This window comes from Nicotiana tabacum, chromosome 12, assembly GCF_000715075.1.
Source record: "Nicotiana tabacum cultivar K326 chromosome 12, ASM71507v2, whole genome shotgun sequence".
In the NCBI taxonomy this organism is placed as follows: domain Eukaryota; kingdom Viridiplantae; phylum Streptophyta; class Magnoliopsida; order Solanales; family Solanaceae; genus Nicotiana; species Nicotiana tabacum.
Genome location: NC_134091.1, coordinates 2,098,233 through 2,122,734, shown reverse-complemented (window position 1 = coordinate 2,122,734; position 24,502 = coordinate 2,098,233). Strand labels below are relative to the sequence as shown.

The 24,502-nt window shown below is 35.2% G+C and overlaps 3 protein-coding genes and 1 non-coding gene across 5 annotated transcripts; 1 reads left to right on the top strand and 3 right to left on the bottom strand.

The window, feature by feature from the left end:
• Positions 1–5,186: 5,186 nt before the first annotated feature.
• On the bottom strand, positions 5,187–12,090 carry LOC107806663 (BTB/POZ domain-containing protein At2g30600). Of its 2 annotated transcripts, XM_016630866.2 has the most exons (13): positions 11,902–12,090; positions 10,379–11,227; positions 9,544–9,870; positions 8,833–9,063; positions 8,321–8,482; positions 7,583–7,795; positions 7,447–7,494; positions 7,302–7,360; positions 7,049–7,175; positions 6,884–6,958; positions 6,716–6,796; positions 5,717–5,785; positions 5,187–5,521 (listed from the first exon to the last, which is right to left on the bottom strand). In XM_016630866.2, the coding sequence occupies exons 2-13, from the start codon at positions 11,180–11,182 to the stop codon at positions 5,303–5,305; spliced, it is 2,415 nt and encodes an 804-aa protein (XP_016486352.1). In that variant the 5' UTR covers positions 11,183–11,227; positions 11,902–12,090; the 3' UTR covers positions 5,187–5,302. The 2 variants fall into 2 exon arrangements, with proteins under 2 accessions (XP_016486352.1, XP_016486351.1); XM_016630865.2 differs by lacking the exon at positions 11,902–12,090 and having other exon boundaries at positions 10,379–11,883.
• Positions 12,091–13,877: 1,787 nt separating this feature from the next.
• Positions 13,878–13,950, top strand: TRNAE-CUC (transfer RNA glutamic acid (anticodon CUC)). The gene has a single exon. It is a non-coding gene; the product is annotated as a tRNA-Glu (tRNA).
• Positions 13,951–14,499: 549 nt separating this feature from the next.
• On the bottom strand, positions 14,500–17,690 carry LOC107806660 (G2/mitotic-specific cyclin-2). The gene is made up of 12 exons (XM_016630863.2): positions 17,459–17,690; positions 17,244–17,303; positions 16,958–17,099; positions 16,800–16,859; positions 16,665–16,713; positions 16,441–16,593; positions 16,228–16,356; positions 15,765–15,854; positions 15,448–15,669; positions 15,257–15,355; positions 14,989–15,167; positions 14,500–14,894 (listed from the first exon to the last, which is right to left on the bottom strand). Exons 2-12 carry the CDS (start codon positions 17,296–17,298, stop codon positions 14,747–14,749), a joined length of 1,326 nt encoding a protein of 441 aa, XP_016486349.1. The 5' UTR covers positions 17,299–17,303; positions 17,459–17,690; the 3' UTR covers positions 14,500–14,746.
• Positions 17,691–21,047: 3,357 nt separating this feature from the next.
• On the bottom strand, positions 21,048–24,212 carry LOC142167461 (uncharacterized). Its single transcript, XM_075227612.1, has 4 exons — positions 23,241–24,212; positions 22,745–22,812; positions 21,531–22,221; positions 21,048–21,398 (listed from the first exon to the last, which is right to left on the bottom strand). The coding sequence occupies exons 1-4, from the start codon at positions 24,210–24,212 to the stop codon at positions 21,048–21,050; spliced, it is 2,082 nt and encodes a 693-aa protein (XP_075083713.1).
• Positions 24,213–24,502: the final 290 nt, after the last annotated feature.

The following is a 24,502-nucleotide window of genomic DNA, read 5'->3' as shown; positions in this document are numbered from 1 at the left end:
AACAAACAATCCTATTTTCGGATTCAACAACAACAACAAACAAGTATATTTAGATTTCTAAATTCAATCATATTGAACTTAAAATTAACTCTAACAACATTACAACCAACAATTCCTATATTAAACTTAGACAAGATTATGAGACAAATTCAAGAAATAATCACAAATGATAAACAAGAAATCAAACTATACAAATTTCGGATTCAAGATCAACCAAACAAAGTATGAACATGAATGAATCCATTTTTAAAACAACAAACATGACTGATTAAATGACTCAAACAACATTAATAATTTATGGAAAATATATAACAACATGAAACAAATTGAAGAAATAATCAATTAAATTTCAATTTGAATCTAACAAACATCAAACTAACAAAATCTTACCTAAACAATAAAACAAACATGAAATAAACATGAAAATAAATTAATTAATTTACCATTTGAATCTGAAAATTAAAATCAACAAAACACATGAACAAACTAAAAAATTATTTCAACGATGAACAACGAACAAAACAAGAATAAAATATTTAACGATTTTAACTTCGAGAAATATAAAAATGAAATATGGACAAAATAAAACTCAAAAACAACTAACCGGAGATGAATCAACGACGAACTTCGATTGTAAACAAATCTGTCCGAGCCTCGACCAAAGCTCGAACAAATGACGACGAAGACGAAGAGAAGATGAAGCAGCCCGCAGCTGGCCATGAAACGCGAGCAGCAGAAGAAGAAAGTTGAAGCAGTAGCAGCGACAACCATGGCGGAGGAACAACAGCTCGGAAGAGAAGAAACAGTAGCAGCAGTGGCGTGTTTGGACGATGAGGCAGCAGATGCCGACTCAAAACAGCAGCTGCTCAGCCTCGTCGTGACTGGAAGGAGGAAAATGAGCAGCATCGCGGCAGCAGCAGCTCGGAGGAAGGAGGAGAAGTAGCGGCGACGAAGCCGATGGGGACGAAGGAAGCTGAAGCAACTGCGTGAGCAGCAGCAGCAGTTCGTCGAGCAGCCATGGACGTCGAGCTCCACCTCGTCGGACTGGTCTACTTGGACGTGAAGTTGAGGGCAGCCATGGACGAGCTTTGAGCTTGCCATGGATGACGAAGCTCGATGGAGGAGGGTAGCTATGGAGTTGTTGGTGCATGTGTGTTGAGTGTGATGGGGTGGTCGTGGTGGAGGGTGGTCGACGTTGGGCAGCCATGGGAGGTAGGGTTTGGAGGTTGGAGAAGATAGAAGAAAAGAAGAAGAAGAATGATAGGGGGGGGGGTAGTTTAGTGTTTAGGTTAGGGTTTTTTATTTTGTTTTTCTTTTGTTTTTTGTTTTATTTTTGAAATGCAAGATAATAAGGGTGTTGGGTTATGGACCGGGTCGACCCAGTTCGAAATGGACTGGGTCGTTTGGGAAGATTGGGCCATTTTTTGGGCCTGTGGCTTGAAATCGAAGAAGAGGCCCAATTCCGACTTTCTTTATATTTTTGCTCTCTTTTCTTCTTTTATTTTTCTAAAACTAAATTATAAAAATACTTAAACTATTATTAAGAACTATATTAAGTTATAAAAACGCAAATTAACTCCCAATAACAATTAACGCACAATTAAGTAATAATTAAGCATAAAATTGTATATTTGGACATTAAATGCTAAAAATGCAAACGATGCCTATTTTTGTAATTCTTATTTTTTGTAAAACAAATTTAATTACTAACAATTGTAGAATTAAATCCTACATACAACATGCGACATATTTTTGTATTTTTATTAATTTAACAAATAAACATGCACAGACAAATACAAATAATTATTCAAAATATCACAAAATATCACCAAATTACACACCAAGAAAAATTACTTTATTTTTGAATTTTTTGGGAGTAATTCTCATATAGGGAAAAAATCACGTGCTTACAGAGAGGTGTAGATTAATTTGTAGTACTCCGTTTAGGTTTTTATGTATGAACTTTCTATGTGTTTATTTTGGATTAGAGTTTAAATCCTTTTAAACAAGTAGGTACATACCTTTAGATCTTCTATTGTTATCCAAATTTGTGTTCCACTCATTAATTTAGTTGAATCTACAAATATTATACCTGAATAACTGCACCTTTAATCATATGATATCAATCCTTGTATAAATATTCAAATTAATTAAGTGATAAATTTGGTCACAAAAATCGAGTTAGTTTTGAAGTACTAAATGTCAATGTAATCTAGTTTACGAAAAATTCATTAGAATTCAAGTGCAGTTAAACTCTTAAAAGTATTCATCATAATATTATTTTAGGGTTTTGGATTTAAGAATGATGGTTTAACATTCTTTTTGAAAGTTAGTGAATTTGGAAGCCTTCTATAATCATTTGCAAATTAATTAACATTACAAAATTTAAAGAAGAATAAAACAAAGAGGTTTTGAGAGAAGATTTTACTCGTTGCTATTTGTTTTATATTATTGGTATTTATACAATAGCTTTAGCGGCATCCCTTCATATAAACAGTCCATAAATCTAATACACACTAGGGGTGGGCATATATCGGGTAAAATCGATAACTCGAACCGTTAATTTTTTATTGGGTTATCGGTATTGGGTTATTAGGTTAACGGTTCGGTAACGGGTTACATTTTTTTTATTGGGTTATCGGTTCGGGCTCGGTTTGCATTTTTGTTATTGGGTAAAAACCGATAACCCAATAAAAATGATATAATTTACTAATTTACCCTTAAGTATATACTAGAGTTATTTATTTTTCTAATTCCCTCTTCACTCTTCAGTTGTTTGTCTCTCAGTTCTCATTCTTATTTCTGTCGCAACCCCCAAGAGTCAAGACGCAAGACTCACCACCAGTTCTCCGCCAGACATCAGTAGATACTGCACAGAAGCGGGAGCGTGCTTTTGTTAAGAAACAACAAAAGTTGGCAGTTTACACGTTCTGGCAGTTTGATTTCTTTGTTTTATATATTGCAATTTTTTTTAGTTGTTTTATGTTATCGGGTAAACCGATAATCGAACCGATAACGATATATAACCGATTAACCGATAACCGATAACCGATAATCGATAATCAATATCTTATCGGTTTGGTTATCGGGTTATGATATTTGTAAACCGATAACCGATAGGCAAACCGATAATGTTCAAAACCGAACCGAACCGACCGATGTCCACCCCTAATACACACATTCTAGGATATGGTTTACATAATTATATACGGACTTGCTGCACAATAAATTAAAAACTATAGCTATATATAATGACATAATAGGTTTTCTGGTGTAACACTGCTAATTGCTCACATCATGGGCTTTTGGTGATGAACTTTATGACATTTTAAAATTTATCATAACTTAACTTTTACAATTTAAGTAGTATGTAACTTAAATATGAAAAGATCAACCATGTAGGTTTAGTTTTAGGATTCTAATTTAATTTTATTTGAATATAAATTCCTAGGTATTAGGAAAAATCTCAAATATTTATCATATCCGGTATGAAATTACTTTTTGAAAGAAATAAAATAGCTTCCAAAGGGTAAAAATACTTTTTTCAACACACCTCCTTTAGAAAATAGTGAAAAAAGAAAATTAATTAATATAAAAATTAGAATCTGAGAGAAAGTAGATGTTTTTGAGAGGGATGAAGGCTTCAAAGTCCAATCATCAAATTATACTCCATTCAGTTTTTTTTTTCGTTTTTCAAATTCAAAATATTTCACACTGAAACCTCTTTGAAATAGTGTTTTGACTTAACAGTGATTTACTTGTTACTTATGGAATTTTAGAGTATGCATTTATTTAAAACTTTACCTTTATTTAAGTGTGGACCATAATGGCTCGAACTATGGCCCAAATCTCGCTTACACACTTTCTGTGGACCATAATAACTTTACATGCGCAACCTTTCTAAAGTGTGCCTAGTACACACCTTTTTTGACCAGGTCTAAGCGTGTGTAATACAAACTGGACCAAGCGCGTGGACACTATTTCAAGACAATTTCTGTTTTAATAAACGGTCAAAAACACATTCCAATGACCCTTAAAAGATTAAAAGGGCCTTAACCCATTTCTATCTATATACTAACCCGATTTTCATCTTCTTCTTCCTCCTTGAAAGCTTTAAATTGAAGAAAATTTTATCTTCTTGAAGCCAAAATTTATTCCTCTTCTTGAAGTTCGAAGCCAATATTACAGTCTTCTTCTATTTCTTCCTTCTCTTTTTTGACATAAGAGTTAAATTTCTAAGGCTCAATTTTAAGATTTGGGAAAATGCATAATATGAGAAAAATTTGCTATTGTGGTGAAGAAGCTGTGGTGATACAGTCATGGAGTGTTGATAATCCGGGTCGTCGATTTTACGGATGTCCATTTTATGAGGTAAATATCAATTGTACTTTTTAATCGATTTTATATTCCGTAATAATTTTGTCTCTTCAATTTTTCAGAGGGACAAACGATCGGCATGTAATTTCTTTATGTGGTTTGACCCCCCAACTCCAGAGCACTTGAAAATCCGATAACCCTAAGCAAAATAGAAGAAATTTCAAAAAAACCCTAGATTCAACCCACCCACTACTAAAATAAACGGGTAATGCAAGGAGAAGAAAATTACTAACCTATTAACCCCATAAATCCACCGGAAATCCACGATGAAAGCGTAGCTTGAGATGGTCGCCGAAATCGCCTTTACAGTAGCTCCTTCTATATGCATCGGATTTTGAGTACTGACTTGGGTAAGTTTGGTTTTAACGCTTTTACCTTGTGGGTCGGGTAGGGTCAGTTAGGGTCGGGTTAGTTATTATAAGGTAATGGGTTAAAATTATGTAAAGTCAAACGCGTGACATACACGGATGTCTTATTAACAGGATCTGGTCAAAGGAGGTGGGTACTAGATACACTTTAGAAAAATTTCTTGTGTAAGGTTATTATCGTCCACAGAAAGTGTGTAAGGAGGATTTGGGCCAAAGGTTGGGTGGTAAACTATGTATTAAGCCTTTTTTTACCAATATAACCAATTGATTTATGGTAAGTTAACCTAATATATTAAGGTTACTTTGGTAAACCAAAGTTATATTCATGCTTTTATAAAATATATATATAGAGAGAGAATAAATGCAACAGCATTCTACAAGAAACCAGCCAATCAAAACCAGTAAGCGGAGAATACATGATATCACAGCACTTTAGACATCTTTGGAGAATATCAAGACCATGCAATTTATTTTCTGCATGCAACATTTTCAACTGTAAATGAAGAGTTTGTGGAAAAAACTAAGCTATTCATTACATGTTTAAACCAAAAACCACGCTAACGAAAATAACCATATAGTTCTAAGAAGCAGATGCAACAGTTCCATGGGTTAGTATCATCTGTAGTAGGAGCGGTCATGAGAAGTCGAAAGAATCTGAAAGGAAGTAGAGCATTTGGACCGGTAATAGGCCACGACGCAAATTGACCTGGCTTGCAAATAGTTTGATCATTCTCATGTATTCTCAGGTTTGTCCAACTTTTCCCATCCAAAGACCCCTGAAATGCATAGAATTGAGGAACCTAGTAAATTAAGTATAACGGAACGTATAAATGTATGTGGGATTATACTGGGCTGTTGTTGTTATTGGAACGTATAAATGTAAAATCCAGACGAGTACATCACTAATGTGTTGCATTTGCACGCGAGATGAAATATATACTGCTTTTGTGAGTACTGGTTGCATGGCTTACCTGAAAGTTCCAACGTCTCATAAATGCTCTTGATCCGTCCTGTCTTAATGTGTAGTAGTTACACATGAGCTGTTCATGAAAAAATATTATATGGATCAGAAGTTCTGATTTCTTGTTGAATACCAAATGGGATAATTGATCACGGATATTGTGACAAAACTTGGAAATGATTAAACTGAGAGATAACCCTTCAAAGAAACCAAAATGCAAACCCCAGATCCAACAAAAAACATAAAAGAAAAAGAAAGTAGACAAGTGTTCACTTTCGGTATTCCGTTCAGACAGAGGTATACTAACAAACACCACTCTAGACAACCATGACTCAATGCAACGCCCTCACAATGAGAACTGTAAACTATAATGTTGAATCTTCAATTGTTTTGCCGCAAGTCAATTACAAGGCATGTTTAATTAGATGTCCTTGGCCGAAGAATACTAAAAGCTTTCTCTGGACATGCATAGTTTCTACAGCTAGGATCATTTCCCATCACTAGGTGCAGTCAAAGACAAAATATGACCAAATATCGAACTTGATCACATACAGCAGAATTTTGAGAATCAGCACGAACAAAGTGCAAGCTGCACATACAAGTTCATTTCCTTTTCGTAAGGGTAGGTCTTAGGTAGGTATTATAATGTGTGAACCTGGTCGTTCAAGAAGAGTTCTCTTATAACTTGTTACTCTTAGATATGTTAGACTCTACTTTATAAGCCAAATTTATAACTACATTGACAACTAAATGAGCAGAGTTATATGCACAAGTCATGTAAGATTTTCTCATTCACAAGAGATTTTAGAATGTATCAGTATGTAACATTGTAAACCATGCAAGGAAGGCGATGAACAAAATATGCAGTTCACATTGTTTCAAGGCATAATCCTACAACTGATTAAATTCATTATTTTCATAATTCATGGACCAGGTTACAGCAACAAAATAACTTCTTTCCTATTCATTCTTTATACACCCACCGTATACACAAACCAATAAATCTAACCTGGTGATCTTGACCAACATCGACCATCCACCATGAAGCGTTTCTTCCGTCCTCCATCTGAGGTCCAGCAAGAGATGTACCCTGAAAAAGGAAATGATCATTTTTGCCTTTTCTTTTCAACTAATTTAAAAGGAGAAAATCCTTTACAATAACTCCTCCAATTCATACCTGGAAATTTCTTGACACCAAGACCTTAGGATCAGTGCATCTTGAAATGGGGCTACTAGCAGTGATAGTTACTCTCTGAATCATGAATTATACATGTTAAGTAGATTACAAGATGAGGCGGCAAAAGCAAGGAAGGTAAATTGCGTATTGCATTTCATGATTTACCTTAGACAAGACAGGATTTACCCACTGGTGTTTCCCATATGATGTGCCAGCAAAATAGAGGACCCCATTGCTGTCTCCATCACATATGTAAAGCAGCTCCTTGAAACTTGATTTCCTATGCTGAAACCTATTATCATATGTTACAGCACTTCATCAGTGTCAGTTTTAGATGTTTTTGATAATCATTCTCCGATTAAAATACACAAGTTTCCTTCAATTATTACATGATTAATATACTAGTATTACTACTTACTTTTGGCTTCGTTTAGAACCGGTGACCCCAAATTCCAGAAATCTTATAGCCTCTTTAACCTGTTACATAGCATACGAGTTATTCTCCAGAGGTATCAAAATGATAAACATCCCATGGAATCTTTCTCTAAATAGTTGTAACATACCAGATGGTCAAAAGTGGGAATCTGCTGGCAAAGGTTACTTCCTTCAAACTGCAGGATTCCCAACAAAGCCAACATTAGCATATATTCAACTTTAATGATGGCGAAGCGAGGTGCTCCTCAATATCAAGGTATATACCTTCTTCAGCAATTCAAGTGGCAGTAAGGGGAACCGCACAAGATTCAGAAATCCATTTAGAGACTTAAGCCTCTCCCCAAAAAGCATCTCTGGTGTTGAATTTACAATCAATTCGTTTACTGTTTCCCATCCATACAATTCTCTTGCTTGTAAGCACCAAAGTAAGATGGCATTGAGAACTCTCTCTTCGGATGTCACTGTCAAATCTGTATGCTGCAGAACACATCATCTGTCGTTAGAGATGTATACTGCCAATTCAATAGCACATAAGCTTTATTAATGCATCTGCACATCAAGTGACTTTAATATATTCTTTCAGGCTCAGGTCTTTGAAATCTTACCCAATTAAAGGAATAAAACTACTATGTAAAGTAAAGAAACCAGGTCACAACTATAAGACAGATAAAGGCATATGATTTCCCCTAAACTTTTACTCATATTTGTTTCAGAAAGCAGAAATATGTTGGCTGCATATGCCTGTACTTCGTTATCAAGAATATTCCCAAAGATTAAATCATCTGAACTCTTCTGTACAAGGGATGAAACATTCAATAAGACCCATAATCACACTGCACCTTCGTGAAGTTAGAAAAAGAATATTTCCTCCTTGCAGACATTGACTCGAACTAGATAATCTAGACTTTCTTTATCCAAGTGATGGTTTCTTGTTCAAGTATCCAAAATCGCAACATTGTTCATATTATTCAAGTTAAAAAATAAGGAGGGAATGATGATCACCTGAAGGATATTGCTAAAGCTTGCTTCATCTAACATGACAAAGTCGATGCTTGCAGTTGTACAATAATCAAAGTGCATCGAGAATATCCTCTCACAGGTTTCTTCAATGAGTTTACATGAGGGAACAGATGATATCACTTGAAGAATTGGGCATACTGAGTCCTGCAACAAAGACCAACAATTAGTGTCACAGATCACGACCCAAAGACTTTACCAAAGTGTCTTCTTCCTCGTCCAATAAACTTGGCATAATAGAAAAAGTTCTTGAACCTTCTTCCAATAGGAGAACTCCATCCCTGCATATAATGTATAGACGAAAGGTATTAATAAATTTATATCTCATTGTCATAAAACGGCTCCGCTCATGCTCACAAGTCCGAACTGCATCACTTCTCCATTCTTTTAATTGTAGTCTGACATTAGCACTTTCAACATGATGATGCATACGACCATACAGGTTTAGCAACAAAAGAGGAAGTATGCATTGAAAGAGGGAAGAGTCGTAAGATTACCTCTGAGAGGCACTCCAAAAGTATTTTGCAGCACTCCTGATGAAGAAGAGTAACCCCAAACTCATCCGCCAGTAAAAGAAGCTGGAGTAACAAGGTATTAATTCCGCCGGTGGCTTCTTTATTAAGTTCTCCAGTGTACATGAATTCTAGCATAATCTTAAATGCTTCAAGAGGGACATCTTTTAAGCAGACCATTGAAGAAGCACTCTCCCTCATTCCATTGGTAAACATCTGCCAATTCAAAATTTTGCTTAAAACAGACATAGTGTATGACTGTTGATACATGATAGATTCTGGATTTCAATGTTATTTTCAGGGGCTAACTACAATTTAAGATATTGAAGCAATCCATATTAACATGTTGATCTCAAAATAAACTTCGTTTCCTAAGGGAAAGTTTCTCTAAGCACCTCAAATGCATTTATACAGCAAAAATGCTCATTAAAAATTCTAACACTTCAAAATTGCTGATTTTGAGTTTGAACATCAGAAAAGATGAACCTTGTAATGTATCCTAGTCTAGTCCAAGAATTTAAGAAACAAGGCAGCAATCAATTCTGGGAAACTAACAGAACATCGTCACAGGATTTAAGACAGAAAAATGATTTTTCGCCAATGGTTTTTGACGTGCTACTTCCTCACAATGACTTCTAACTAAAGGCAATAAGTAGGGAAAATTTGTGAAAGAGAAGTTATAACAATGTTAAATACCTTTGCGAAAGGAACACTCCATGACCCAAGGATTACTTTATGTGACTGCAAAACAAGGTCATGAACTCCAACATAAATGTCTAGATCACTGTATTCTCCGGTCGAGAGGAACTGTTCAAGCCTTTCTCTATTAATGGGCAACCCATATGGAAAAGTTTTGCTACATTGGAGCCAGCTCGGATAAGATATGTCTACAGGCTTAGGTGATTCAACAAGTTGCTCATGAGACGTAAGTTGCTCAAGGATCTCTTCACATTGCTTCACCAATGGCATCACTTTGTATTGTAAACTCAAAGACTTCAACGAGCGGAGATCAGATTCCAAAATCTACAATGCTCAAATATTGCAGTGGGTCAGCAACTTTAAGATAAATATTTACACTAATAGTTTCATAGAACAACGCTTTGGAACTACATATTTATACTCTCTCTCTCTCTCTCTCACACACACACATCTATACCTATTTCAGAGTGCATAGTGTTGATACACGCTTGGTAGGGTGATTTAAGATATGGCAGATTCAACATACTTAAAAGAAATTTAGACAATAGAAAGAGGTAAAAAGCAAAAGAGAATTAGTCTATACACAAAAGTTAAATCGAGCAAATTCATTTGAGTACATAGTTAAGTCTGAATAATAAGTTTTGTTTCTTCTGAAACATTTGAATTAATTCCTTGTTCGGATAGAAAAAAACATTCCTTCCTCAACGAAGTAATAAGCAATAAGTATGTATCCAAAGTTGAGCAGACAATGTCCCAGTTGATAGCCTATCAAGTATACAGATAACAAAATGGAAGGATAATAACTTGAACTTGCCCGAAAGTTAGGATTCACCTGAGCATGTCCGGTGTAGACATACTGAAGAAGTGCATGAAGGACGGAATAACTAATGTCTGGCAAGTGAACAACTTCTTCAACTGATGAACTAAGACCAAAATCTCCACATGCAGCTAAAATGAGCTTATGAGCTGGAACAACCCTTTCTTCCTTTCCAACAACAAAGAACATATCAGATAACTCCCAATTCTCAAGAAACTTTCCAAGACCCCAACTTTCATAATTAGCAATTTGATCTTCTAACTCTTGTTCTAAATCATCCTCGCCTAAGTCATGCTCAACATAATCCACATGCTTCCACAAAGATAAATGATTCGGTGTGACAGGCAGTACATTAACATTCCTGTATCCAACATGTTTATCCCAACTGCTAAGACCAACATACTGAACGCTGCAATTGGGATTCGAATCAAGCCACTGAAAGCAAAGATTCTGAAAAGGATACCTTCCCTTGCCAATGCTAATCAATCCATCATAGATACTAATCCAGTAGCTTTGAAATGCTGAAGAACAACAAAGACCAACACCAGCTGCGTCAACCACCGTTTTCCCATCAACCTCAATCTTAAATCTCTTATTCCTATGACTACCAATGATTACAGTATAGTGTGGACAATTATCCCTTTTGTAGTGATAATGCTGACTCCCTACCTGCTCGCGAAAAACGATTGTTACATCGTTATGTGCAAAAGCATCAAAAGCTACACAACCCCTTCCTGCTTCTCTAAATCTCAGATCATTAGGCCAGGCACACTCAAAAGGCGCCACAGTAAGAAACTTCTTCTGCTTCTTGTCCATCATTTCTCCCGGAGGAAACAATTCTTCTTTACTCACTTCACAATATAGCTGGCAGTGAACCATATTTTTAGCCGGAGGATAAATAGTCAATATGAAAAAAAGATTGAACAAAAACTTACTATATATAGTTCCTGACAGATAGTAATAAAAAAGATTCCAAAAACAACTTGCTCAATAGATAGTGATGGGCAAGAATCATAAAATTAGATCAGGGAAGGGCTTTGACGTTTGACAGCAGGATAAAAAGTAAAGGAAAAAGATGTCCTTGATAGCAATATCTAAATATATCAGGTGCAACTTCTAAAATCTCAAAATCTACACAGATAAATGATGATGATATAGTTGGAATGGTCACCATCTGAAAATAACCCAGAAATCTCTAGACACCATACAATTAATCAAGCAAAAATAAATATCAACATCCAACTTGCTCTCAACTTGCACCACATTTTTATAAATTAAAAAAAAAGAAAGTCAAATTCAATATCCAGCTTATGGTTATTCCTAAAAATGGATAAAAACCTGATCTTTGATGAAGAATATCCACAAAAATTCAAGAACAATAGAAAATCACAAACACTATAAATCATGCAATAAAAAACAAAATTCAAATCCAGCAAATGGGTATGTCCAGAAATGGAAAAAAATCCGATCTTTACAGAAAACTTCCAAAAATTTAAAGAATACTAGAGAAATTACATGGTGGGGATGAAGCTTATTACCTCATAATAGCTTGAACTATCTCTATCAGTAGATCAAGAAAACAACTGGACCATGTAATAATTATATAGCGTTTAACTTTATATTCAGAAATAAGTAGATAAAACAGAAAAAGATGAGTTGGAAGATAGTGACAGAGCACAAAGATCCAGTTAACTTGGTATATTGGATATTTTAGGGAAATGGAATTTGAGTCTTTTAGGGAAATACTAAATATTTATGGATATTAGCTAATTTTGAGAGTGGTAAGGGGTTAGAGTAAAGGAGGGTCCTGACCTGAGCTAAGAGGGCGGCGACAACATTGAGAATTACAGTTTAGATTTTCTATATTTAGTCTTTATCAGCCACGTCAAGCTGAAGTGTCTTCTGTCCACTTCAGTACATGTTTTTCTTCATCACGTTATTCTTCAACTAGTCTTGACCCAAGTTTCACACTCTATATGCCTCTGTCTTCATCTGGGCACTAGTCTAATAGTTTCTCGGCCGCACAATAAGTGATCAATTTGTCTTGGATACATTCATTAAAGAAATAGATAAAAATAATTTATGTTACTAAATTATTCTTAATTAAATATTGCAGCATAATTTAATATGAGAAGTAAAAGATATTTTAGAGATATGTATATATGGATAATTTTGGGAAAACAAATTGAATTTTTTCTTAATTATATAAATGAACACTTATTTTAGACCACAATAAAAAGACAATTTGGTCATTTATTATGAACCGGAGGGAATAGTAGTGAGTTTCCGAAGAAAAGTGAAAAAAAAATTCATGGCCAAACGGGCTAGTATAAAACGGAGTTTTTGTTCAAATTGGGCCTCTCATCCCAATTTGGGTGGCACATTTTAACTTTAACTAAGCACTGAGTTAAAACGGAGTTTTTCTGAAATTTATAATTTAAAATAAGTTTTTATGTGACTATAGATCATTTTAAAAAAGTTTAAAATAAGAATTTTTAAAATTAAATTATTTTTTGAATCGTATTAATTATACTAAACACCCCATATAATATGACTCAGTTGCGGTCTTGCGGATATACGGTCTGTATTTTATAATTAAGCACTTGCACTCCCTATATTATGAAAGTCCTACACTTAGGGGTCGTTTGGTATGAGGTATAAGAAGGTATAAGGGTGGTATAAAAATTTAATATTATCTTAATATTTTGTTTGGTTAGCAAATCAGGTATAAGTTATCCCGGTGTTAATTTTAACACTGGGATAACTTATACCTTATAGAAGGTGGGGTAATTAGCACCGGTATAATTTACACCTTCTTTTTAAAAATTATGCATTTGTCATTCTTAATACAACATACCAAACAATGAATAAACAACAATCTCAACATAATTAATCCCAGCATAACTTATACCGGTATAAATCGTATTCCAACCAAATGACCCCTTATAGCCCCTATGAGGTATATCCGCAATTAAGTATATTAAATTATGATTATTTAAAATAAATTAAAATTATAAATAAAACGTTTTTACCTATTTGTTTTTATGAACTAAAGGAAGGTAAAAAATAAGGGTATAAATTATTTAGAAAAGGGGTAACTAAGTATTTTTCCTTTGGAAAAATGACTGTATAGCCGTTGTAAAAATAATAGTCGAAAAAATATATAAAATTTGTATATTTTTTATATATATGCTATATACAAAAATTATACAAAATTTATACACTTTTTTGGATACCAAATATAAATAGTTTCGAACACGGGCTAAAAATGGTAATAACCTTCTCCTTTTCCCTTCAATTAGTTAATCATAAAAAAAAACAAGGGAGTAAATTAAGAAAAACAGAACAAATTGCATAAAAATTTCATTTTTTTTGGCAGACCGAAGGAAAATGTATCTCGTAGAAATTACACTAATACTGCTAAGTGCTAACTACTATAGATAAGGCAACATTTTTTTTTTGGTTTGATGTTAGAGTTGATACTATTATTAATATGCGATGCTGTTGTGCAAGATCCGTTGTAGTCTAGGTGGTTAGGATACTCGGCTCTCACCCGAGAGACCCGGGTTCAAGTCCCGGCAACGGAACCAAATCTTTTTTGCAAGTATATTTTGGCAAATAATCCACACATTACTCTGCAAGTATCATATTTTGGAAAATTTCTCTCAGTGTTATAAATATATTATATTATGGATGTTCATTTAGTACTCTGTAAATAAGCTTCTTGAAGAAACTTATCCATATGAGACTCCACCGTAAATATGTTTATCTATTTAGTACTCTATTGGAAATAAGCTTATCACTTCAGTTTGAATTCGAATAACATAACATTTTCTCTCTATACTTGTCTTTACTTTACAGTCTTTATTTTATAACACAAAGGAGCTTATTGTGTATATAGGAGAGGTAATAGATTTTTCCTTCTCTTTTTTCAAACTTCTATAGTTGGAGATAGTCACACACAGATCATTATAAAAGCTAGCAGGAATGTATTTGTTCTGCTTGTATTAGTGTTATGGTGTGGGGGGGTGGTTGTGGGGGGGGGGGGGGGCACACACTGAGAACTGCGCAAAACATTCAAGAATTGAGCAAAACATTCAAGAACTGGGCAAAACATTCAAGAATTGAGCCACCACTGGGACAGAAATGAATGCGTATGATTCCAAAAAGCTTCAAGAACACGAGTGTGAAAAACTAGATTTCACAAAATACTAAAGCAATGTCAATAATGTACACGAAAAACCAAACAAACAAATAAAAAAGCATGTTCTCAGCAGCAGTAAGAACTCAAAACACCCTCCCCCTCCCCTCACTCGGGGCAACTTATGTTGCTCAATTGCGTTCAACTAACCACACTCTCTATATTACTACTTTCTTGACATCCTAGAACCATGCTGCTTCTAACAGGAAAGAAGCTGGTTCACATCTAGCAGCATAGCCATATTTAGAAGTGCTGTACTTTCGGTGCACGCCAGTAAGCTTCCCACTTGCTGCCTTCTGATGGAAAGAAACCATCAATCTCGAGCATTCCCTGTCGTAAAAAAATAAGGGATATATTCATCTGAGTCTGAGTCTATTCAATAAATAGATGATATATTCATCTTTACAAACAAAAGTATACATACGAAAGCTGATCTTTAGCATAGCTGCTATGCTTCTCACAGGTTTTATTCCACTCCTTAGAAACACCAAGAGTGCATTGAGCAGTAAAGATAGCAGCAGCTGCTAGCATTGATGGTGGGAATTTAAGCATCTCATATTCAACCAAACATAGCTCTATCAAGAAGAAAGACATGAGCTCCACCTGATTTAAACATTAAACAACAAGTTAAATGAGTTGGAATTCAGAATGTCATATTCAATGTAATATTCTGGTAAAGAAGTCTAACCAACCTTTTTATCAGACTGAGCGGCTTTAAGAAATCGCCTCATAAACACATATGCTGTAGGCACTGTTACATTGAATTGCAAGGTATTAACCATCAACTTTTCCTGCGTTGACAAGAAATCAGTTAAGAGTCATACAGCTATGGAAATATGTTTCCTGTTAAACATTACTATAAGATTTTGGTCTTTAAACTGACCATCACAAGCACTTCATTTCTGGTGTAAGCCTTGTCAGAAATTAAAATTAGATCCTCCACTACAGGTACAGAAACCTCTTCATATTTGCAGGCAAGAAGCAATGCAGTTATTCCGACAAGTTGAAGTTTTTTCCTAATCACTGACTGAACTGCTAGGAATCTATCGATAAGATTCACAGTCAAATACAGGGTCTCCTCCATCAGTTCAAACTTGTAGTGTACCTTTATTTATTGGAAAAAGACATTAATGAGATCCAAAATTACTATATTCTACTTCATAAAATTCAGAAATGATATGCAACAGACTGGTTGTATACCTCAATCAGCCAGTCAATTAGGATGGCTCTCATCCTTTCATTAACATCAATTTGCTGTTCCATGTAGTTTGGAGGGACACAGCTAAGAACCTGCAATCGAAAATGACACATAGCAGCTATTCCATTAAACAAAAGGGGGAAATATACACTTCTACATATAGGGGAAAAAGAAAGAGATGGAAACATAAAGTAGCTACATTCGATGCTCTGCATTATCGGACTAGCTAAAGATATGTAAGTCTATACTGAAATTAAATGCCTAAATTTTGTGAATAACATGGCAAACTATTAAGCTTAATGATCATAAAGGTGGATCAGCCGAACTAGTACCACTCTTTCACACAATGGGATCATATCCATAGGAATTAAATAAACAGTTGAAAATATGAGAGGTCTACAAACACTACAGGCCATATCCTATCCTATACACATAATAGAAGGGAGAGTGGAGTAATATTTCTACCTCAGTCTTCTTGTAGTAAGCATAGATGTCGTCAATGTACTCCACAACTGCAAGCGTGTTCTTTTTATCAGTGCTGTCTATATCCACAATTGGACAGTCTTCTACATCTTCCATCTCTATCTCCTCGTCCTAAATCATAAAATAAACCAACATCAATGGCAATCCACACACAAAAAAATTCCTCCAATTTATATAGATCATGTCAGAATTTACCATCCTATCAATTTCCTCCATCATTGCTTCAGTATGTTGCACAAACATTGGCACGGAAGAATCACCAGTAGCCTTGTATTCTTCAGCATCGATAATAATGCAGTCTTCTGATTCATTTCTATTTGGTGCCAATGGGACTGGTGGCTTTGTTACCTAAGGAAATACAACAATATTAACAGCAGCTCAGTCATTAAAATAGACCAAGATCGCATTAAAAAATGTACCTCGACTGCAGGTTGCTGCTGTTTGCTTGCGATTTGTGCAGCTAACTTCCTGAAATGTCAAGAACTCCACAGTTAATTAAAGCGAATTTGAGATCAGGTGTAAATAAATATTTAGGACACGAAATAGAGTCAAACCTTGTGATTGGACGATGAATCGGAACAGGAGGGATTTTGTTAGCAGCATTGGCTTTGTTGCTAGAAAGAAATGAAAAATAAATAAAAATCAAAACAGGTTGTAAAATCAAGTGAAATTAGAAATGGAATTGGAGTTCTAGGGTTTAAGAAGTTTTTACTCAGAAATGCCATTTCTCTTGTTGACAGCATAGGGTAAAGGGGGAGCTCCAATTACATTCCTATTGATTGTACTAAGTGCCCTTCTATTTTGTCCAACTCCTGCAGTCAATTTTCCTCCTCCAACAACAGGCCTTAATCCTCCTAATAACAAAATAACATACATTTCCCATCCATAAATTAGGATTTTGTAACAGTCAAATCCACAAACACAAAAGAAGCAAAACACACAAACTCAAGAACACATAACATAACAAAAGAAATTAATCAAATATTAATAAAACTCACCTTGAAGATTTGAAGCCCTCATCACACCTGAAAAGTTCTCGTCTGATCCAACCATCTTGACTGCTCAAAAGTCAAATCCACAACACATGTAAAACCAGATACAAAAATAAAATTAAAAACCCAATTGAATAATCAAACCAAGAAAACATCACCAAGAATTTAGCTAGATAAGAAATTTTATATAATGAAAACCCAATAATAGACTAATCCCTTACACTGATTATCACAAAAGATCAAATCTTTGAGTGGAAAGAACCTTAAATGATTTCAGTAAAAAAGAGAGAGACTATGAATTAGAAGAACCCCATTAAAATTTATCAATCAATGGAGTCAAAGATCCCTCTCTTTATCTTTTTTTTTCTTTCTTTTCTCTAAAGATTGTTCTTGGGGTTGATTTTGAGAATCATTAAAGAGTGAAATGGGAAATGGGTATATGGAATTAAGTCGTAAACATCGGATATATGTCTGTTCATATTTTGAAAGTAACGGCTAGTAAATTATGGCCGTTGGATGAAAGGTCGCGAAGTTCCGAGCTGAAACCTAACGGTTACCTTGACCTTTCTCCTTTCAAAATCATTTCTCCTCATCATATCTTTGCTTTTTTTTCACTTTTTTTTTGTCTCAAATAATCAATGCTTTTAGATTACAATTGTTTTTTTTTACTCCTTTTGGGCAATTTTATTTTCTCCCATTAATTAATACAACTTTTGAGGAAAATGAATTGTTTTATAATGGTATTTGTTAATAAGTAAAGCATGTTTATATTATGGAAGTTTATTGAGTTACTTTAAATTAAATTTTAGCTATTTCTTGTCTAATGGAATGATCGCTATTCAGGTGATCGAAACGAATATGATTGAACGACAATTTTATTGAATGTTCACTTGCAACGATGGTCGCAAGTTTGAATCTTCACTACATCACTTGCGAGTTGAAAATGTCGTATGAGTTTTTATTCCTCGTATGCTCGACTACGTTAAACGAATCTAATCTAATCTGTTGGAAATATTAGTTACTTTTCTTAATTTCATCCCTCCTCCACCCTTCACACACGAAAATAATAGAAAAAATGACATTGTATAGCACCTTTCAAAATTATGTTGTTTTATTATGAGTATATTGATAGTACTAATATAGTATCCTTTGTTGCCTTTTCGAGCCGAGGGTCTCCTGGAAACAGCCTCTCTGCCCCTCGGGGTAGAGGTAAGGTCTGCGTACATATTACCCTCCCCAGACCCCACTTGTGGGATTACACTGGGTTGTTATTGTTGTTGTTGTATATTGTTACAAAAATTATATTGATTTTACACGCTTTTCGGCGATCAAATATAAATAATTTTTTGCGCGGGCTAAAAGTGATAATACCCCAAAATAATAAATAATTGTTTGTGATTTGATTACTTTTATGGATGTATTATCCGAATATAAATCTGAAATAAACTTTCAAAATGGGTAAAACAGATGTCAGGTTTCAGTCAAAAGGAGGATTAATAAGTTTATCTTTTATAGGGAAGTAATTTTATATTTATATACCCAAAAAAAATAGGAAGTAATTTATATTCATTAGATAGTGCTGGTCAAAAACTTGGACCACTAGCTATTAAATATTTCATTGAGCAATCCAATGAATCATATAGAAAAAGAAAGTGCTACTAGCGAAATTAAATTATAAAGAGCTGAATTTTGTTCGTAAATATATATTTTTGAATTATCATGAATTTTGGTTACAGTCTCCAATGGAATAAGCCAAAACTAAATACGAAAAAATGCCGTACCAAATTGCCAAAAATCTGCATATTTGCAGAGACCTCGCAGTTTGTTAATTTCTTGTACTCTGTACTGTATAATCAATCTTTAAAATTTTGGAACTAGTTCAAAAATAAACAGGAGGATTAATGAGAATAACTGCTTATGTCACAAATTTATATATTTATAGATTCAATGAATTATGATAATGCTAATAATGACAAAATTTATAATGGAAAATGGCTTAAAATGTTTGAAGAAATCACACTGGGAAATATAATTGTTTAGCTTCTTTTTTCTTCATCATAATTGTTTATCTCTATTAAATTCCGGCAATGGAACAGTAGCTGAGCTAAGAATGCAACAACAACAATGGCGAAAGCTTAGTGATGTGAACTCGAAGTCGTTCGATGAGAAGAGAAGAATATTCTGGAAGAGAGTTTTGATATTATTCATTCAAAAACTATGTAAAACTAATGGCACTTCTCCCACATGTATATAAAGAGAGAGAGCTAAGCTAACCAACTAAGAGCTAAGCTAACCAGCTAACTGACAGTTGTCCAAACTCGACCACTAACTGACTCTCTAACTAAGCTAATACTAATACACTAACTATATATACAAGTGGAAGATATAATTAATCTTAACACCTCCCCCCCCCCCCAAGTTGGAGGTGTTGCAAACACAGCCAACTTGCTTAATGTGGCACCATGTTTGATTCCAGTTAAGGCTTTAGTCAGAATATCTGCCAGTTGACTGTATGTTCCAATGTGGTGGAGTGAAATTAACCCTGCTTGTAATTGATTGCGCACAAAGTGACAGTCCACTTCTATGTGTTTGGTTCTTTCGTGGAAGACTGGATTCTTGGCAATATGAAGTGCAGATTGACTATTACAGTACACTGAAATAGTCATTGAAAAGGGGACATGTAGTTCTTCAAACAACATTCTCAACCATACTAGTTCCCCCACTACTTTCCTTAAAGCCCTGTACTCTGCTTCTACAGAAGATAGTGATATAGTTTCCTGTTTCTTGGACTTCCAACTAACAGGACTATTTTCCAGAAGCACCAAATAGCCTGTGATGGATCTCCTGGAATCAGGACAACTAGCCCAATCAGAGTCACAATATGCTCTAACTGTACAAACTGCATCTATGGACATGAAGATTCCCAGAGTGGGATCACTTTTCAGATACCTAAGCAGATGGAAAGTTGCCTTCAAATGTGATTCTCTTGGCTCTTGCATGAATTGACTCAAGTGTTGAACACTATATGCAATGTCCAATCTAGTGTTGGTTAGGAAATTCAGCTTTCCTACCAGTTTCCTGTAGTATGTAGGATCCTGTAGAATGACACCTTCTTTAGCCTTTAGCTTTACTGTAGGGTCTAAGGGTGAAGAACAAGACTTATAGTCTAGGCAGTCATACTCCTTCAATATGTCCAACACAAATTTCCTTTGAGAAATTATCACACAATCATCCTTGTACATTACTTCCAGCCCAAAAGTGCAATTGCCCCAGATCTTTGATCTTAAACTGCTCATGCAAGGAGTCTTTCCACTGTGTGATCTCCTCTTGATCAGTTCCAGTAAGCAACACATCATCAACATATACTGCAACATATATCAATGAATCTCCTTTTTTCTTATAAAAGAGTGAATAATCATTCATGGAGTGTGTATATCCTTTTGAGCATAAAGCCTCAGTCAATTTTGCATACCACTGTCAACTAACTTGTTTTAGACCATAGAGAGATTTGTTTAGTTTGCATATTAGTCCAGGTTTGTCCACAACAAGTCTAGGAGGGGTTTGCATATATACTTCCTCATTAAGCCCTCCATGGAGGAAGACATTGTTTACATCTAGCTGAGATATGCACCAACCCTTCTTCACTGCTGTGGCTATTAATGCTCTCACTGTTGTCATCTTCACTACTGGGGAGAATGTCTCTGTGTAGTCAATTCCTATGTGTTGTGTGTAGCCATTCACAACTAATTTGGCCTTGAACCTTTCTATACTACCATCAGCTTTATGCTTCACTTTGTAAACCCATTTGCATCATATTGCTTGTTTTCCTGGTGGTAAAGCTACTAGGTACCAAGTATGGTTGGAATATAGGGCCTCAAACTCCTGTGTCATTGCAGCTTGCCATGCAGGATCAATGGTTGCTTCCTCATATAATGATGGTTCCTTGTCATGACAAACATTTCTCACAAGAACTTGACTATTAGGAGTTAGTAGATCAGAGGCAACATGGTAGTTTACAAAAAACAGGGCACTAAGGGAGTTGGTATTTGGTTTAAGTTTAGGTAGGGAATGTACATAGTCTTGTAGATAACTGGGTGCCTTATGTGTTCTTGATGACTGTCTCAGTTGTATAGGTTCTTCATGAGACTGTTCAGTATGATCCTATGATGAAAATTGTGTTGGAGAATTTGGTGTCATGGATGAAGAATGATCATGTGTAGGTGACATGAGATTAGTTGTGTTGTCAACATTACTCCTTTGAACACTCAAATGTTCAGATGTTTGCTATGTAACATTTGTACTGTCAGGAAGTTTCTCACATAGAGGTTCAATGAAAGGAATTGAATGAGGGACATAAAATTGGGAAGATATATCCAAATTGGTTGCAAATGGAAAGATAGACTTATTGAAGACTACATCTCTGGAAACAATGATTTTTCTAGTAGCCAGACTTAGAACTTTGTATCCCATTGTGTTGAAAGGATAGCCAACAAAAAGATGTGGTGTTGTTCTAGGTTCAAATTTGTCTCTATGAGGCCTAGGCACAGTGGGGTAGCACATGCAGCCAAAACTCTTTAGGTGAGAGTAATTTGGCTTTCTCTTATACAACAGTTCATATGGAGTTTGATCATTGATAGAAGTGGAAGGCAACCTGTTTATGAGGAAGGTTGCACAGAGTATGCATTCATCCCAATATTTTTGGGGCAATTTAGACTGAAAGAGGAGAGCCCTAGCTGTCTCAAGGAGGTACTTGTGTTTTCTTTCCACCACACCATTTTGTTGTGGAGTGTAAGGGTAAGCTCTTTGATGTATGATGCCTTTGGATTGGAATAACATGTTTGTCTCTGTGTTGGTGAACTCCAATCCATTGTCTATTCTCACAGCTTTAACATTTACTCCAAATTGATTTTCCACCAAACTAAAAAATCCCTTAAGAACTTGGTAAGCATTGCTTTTAATGGATAGGAGATCAGCCCAAGTGGTCCTATTAAAATCATCCACAATAGTAATAAAATATTTGTACTTGTCATGTGTGGGCACATCATATGGTCCCCATAAGTCAACATGTAGAAGCTCAAAAATCCTATTGGTTGTATTAGTTTTTTTAGGAAATGTGAGCCTTTTCTATCTGGCCATTGGGCAGATGGTACAATTAAAGGGTTGTTTGGGAGAAAAGGTTACAGGGATAGAGGAAATACTTTTTATTTTCACAAAAGGAACATGTCCAAGTCTGTTATGCCACAGAACATCTACATTGTTTCCAATACACAGATGAGAAAAAGGACTAGAACAATTAGAAGATGAACTCTGAGAAAGAAATTATTTTTTCATTGCTTGCACTTGGACTATTTACAATTGAAGATGAGAAAACACACTTATTGGCATGAGATGTTGTATTTACAATAGAATGAAGTGGACACTGTGTGTTACAAGTGCATTGAGTGACAAGGGTGGACAGAAAATCAATGACATTTGCTCCAGGACTTGTACTGTTGTTCTTTAAGCACCTTGGACATAAGATATAAAGTCCATATTTGACTCTACCAATCACCAGAGGCCTCTTCATTGAAGGGGCCTGCAGTATACAACAGGACTTGATGAAGGCAACAAGACAATTAAGATGAGAAACTAGAGAATGAACGGAAATCAGGTTGTATTTAAAATAAGGAACCAACATTACCCTATTCAAAGTGATCTTAGGAGTAAGTAAAATATTGCCAATCTCAGTCACCTTCACTTTTTAGCCATTTGGGAGAATGAAAAGTAGGGGATAATGCAGAGTTATTATATTGGTTAGTAAGGATCTATTAAACGTCATGTTATTTGATGCCCCTGAATCTATAATCCATGAATCAGTTTGTTTTTGAAACATTCACATGAGAGTTTCCCAAAATCAATAATGGAGGTGCAAGCTATGATACCTGTAAAGTTTGTTGATGAAGTGTTGACATTGTCTGGGCTATCTGTCCCTCCTCTTGATTGGAACTACTGTAGTAGATTCACAAGTTGATTGTATTCTTCCTTTGTGAGACTGAAATTTTGAGCACTGCAGCTTTTATCACCAGTATGTTGAGTATCTGCGGCTGCTACATGTGCATTAGCCACTCTTCTATTTCCCCTATTGAATCTGGTACCTTGGTTTACACCTGAGTTATTCCCATAGTTATAGTTTTGTCTTGGATTTTGATTGAAACTGGAAGCTTGATTGTGACTTATATTTGGATTCTGATTTTGATTGGAGCCTTGAGGATAGCCATGAAGTTTATAACACTTCTCTCTCGTGTGGCCTGGCCTCTTACAGTAATCACAGAAGGGTCTGTTTCTATAGCACTGAGAGTTGTTGGGTGAATAATTTGTCTTGAATGATGTTGTCCTATTTGTGTTGACATTTAGGGCTGATGACTCAAGAGATAAGTGGTTATGAGGCTTAATTTCTCTTTGTCTTTCCTCTTGAATCAGTAATGAGAAGGCCTGTGCAATTATGGGAAGAGGATTCATCATGAGGATACTTCCTCGAACAACAGTGTAGGTTTCATTCAGCCCCATAAGGAATTGTATTAATCTTCTATCATGTTCTGCTTTGTGCATACTTTCCCTTGCTCCACATGTACAATTGCAGGTGCAATGAGATTTAGTAATTAGAGTAGTAAGTTCATCCCACAACTTCTTCATTTTTGTATAGTAGCTAGTAATGTCAAGTGCTCCTTGAGACAAGTCGTTAATCTCCTTTTGAATTTGGTAGAGCTTTGTTCCATTTGTCTTATCATATTGATCTTCAAGCTCTTTCCACAACTCCATTGCATCTGTCACATATTCAACACTGTTTGCAATCTCCTTTTCCAATAAATTCAAAATCCATGAAGTTACCATATCATTACATCTCTCCCACAATCGATAGCTTGAGGAGTTTGGATCTGGCTTTTTGTCGTTACCATTGATGAAGCCTAGTTTATTTTTCACCAATAGGGCTCTCATTACACCTCTTCTCCATAAGCGATAACCAAATCCATCAAATAAAACAAGAAATAAGGCTATTCACGGATTATCAGAGGGATGCATGTAAAAGGACTACTAGTATCAACAATTGGCTGACTAGGAGATACAACCACAGTTGGTGCAGGTTGTTCAACATCTCCATCAGTAGCCATCTCATACGAGGCGTAAAGCTCAACTAATCAACCAGGACAATTCCAACTACAAAACTAGAACTCTGATATAGGATTCTAAGAGAAATGTATTGAAATCGATGAGATCAAATCACCAAA

Excerpts from the sequence above, each read along its gene's own strand:
- LOC107806663 (XM_016630865.2), bottom strand. The coding sequence starts at position 11,242 with ATGGTTCACTGCCAGCTATATTGTGAAGTGAGTAAAGAAGAATTGTTT. Across the intron at positions 9,064-9,543 it reads GGAGTGTTCCTTTCGCAAAG|ATGTTTACCAATGGAATGAG; the intron begins GTATTTAACATT and ends TTGAATTGGCAG. Across the intron at positions 5,522-5,716 it reads TGAGACGTTGGAACTTTCAG|GGGTCTTTGGATGGGAAAAG; the intron begins GTAAGCCATGCA and ends TATGCATTTCAG.
- LOC107806660 (XM_016630863.2), bottom strand. The coding sequence starts at position 17,298 with ATGGTTGGATCAGACGAGAACTTTTCAGGTGTGATGAGGGCTTCAAAT. Across the intron at positions 15,356-15,447 it reads GAAATGAAGTGCTTGTGATG|GAAAAGTTGATGGTTAATAC; the intron begins GTCAGTTTAAAG and ends TTGTCAACGCAG. Across the intron at positions 14,895-14,988 it reads TATGCTAAAGATCAGCTTTC|GGAATGCTCGAGATTGATGG; the intron begins GTATGTATACTT and ends TTTTTACGACAG.
- LOC142167461 (XM_075227612.1), bottom strand. The coding sequence starts at position 24,212 with ATGAGAGCCCTATTGGTGAAAAATAAACTAGGCTTCATCAATGGTAAC. Across the intron at positions 22,813-23,240 it reads AGGAAGAATACAATCAACTT|GCCCCTTCAATGAAGAGGCC; the intron begins GTGAATCTACTA and ends TGTATACTGCAG. Across the intron at positions 22,222-22,744 it reads CTTTATATCTTATGTCCAAG|GACCACTTGGGCTGATCTCC; the intron begins GTGCTTAAAGAA and ends TGATTTTAATAG.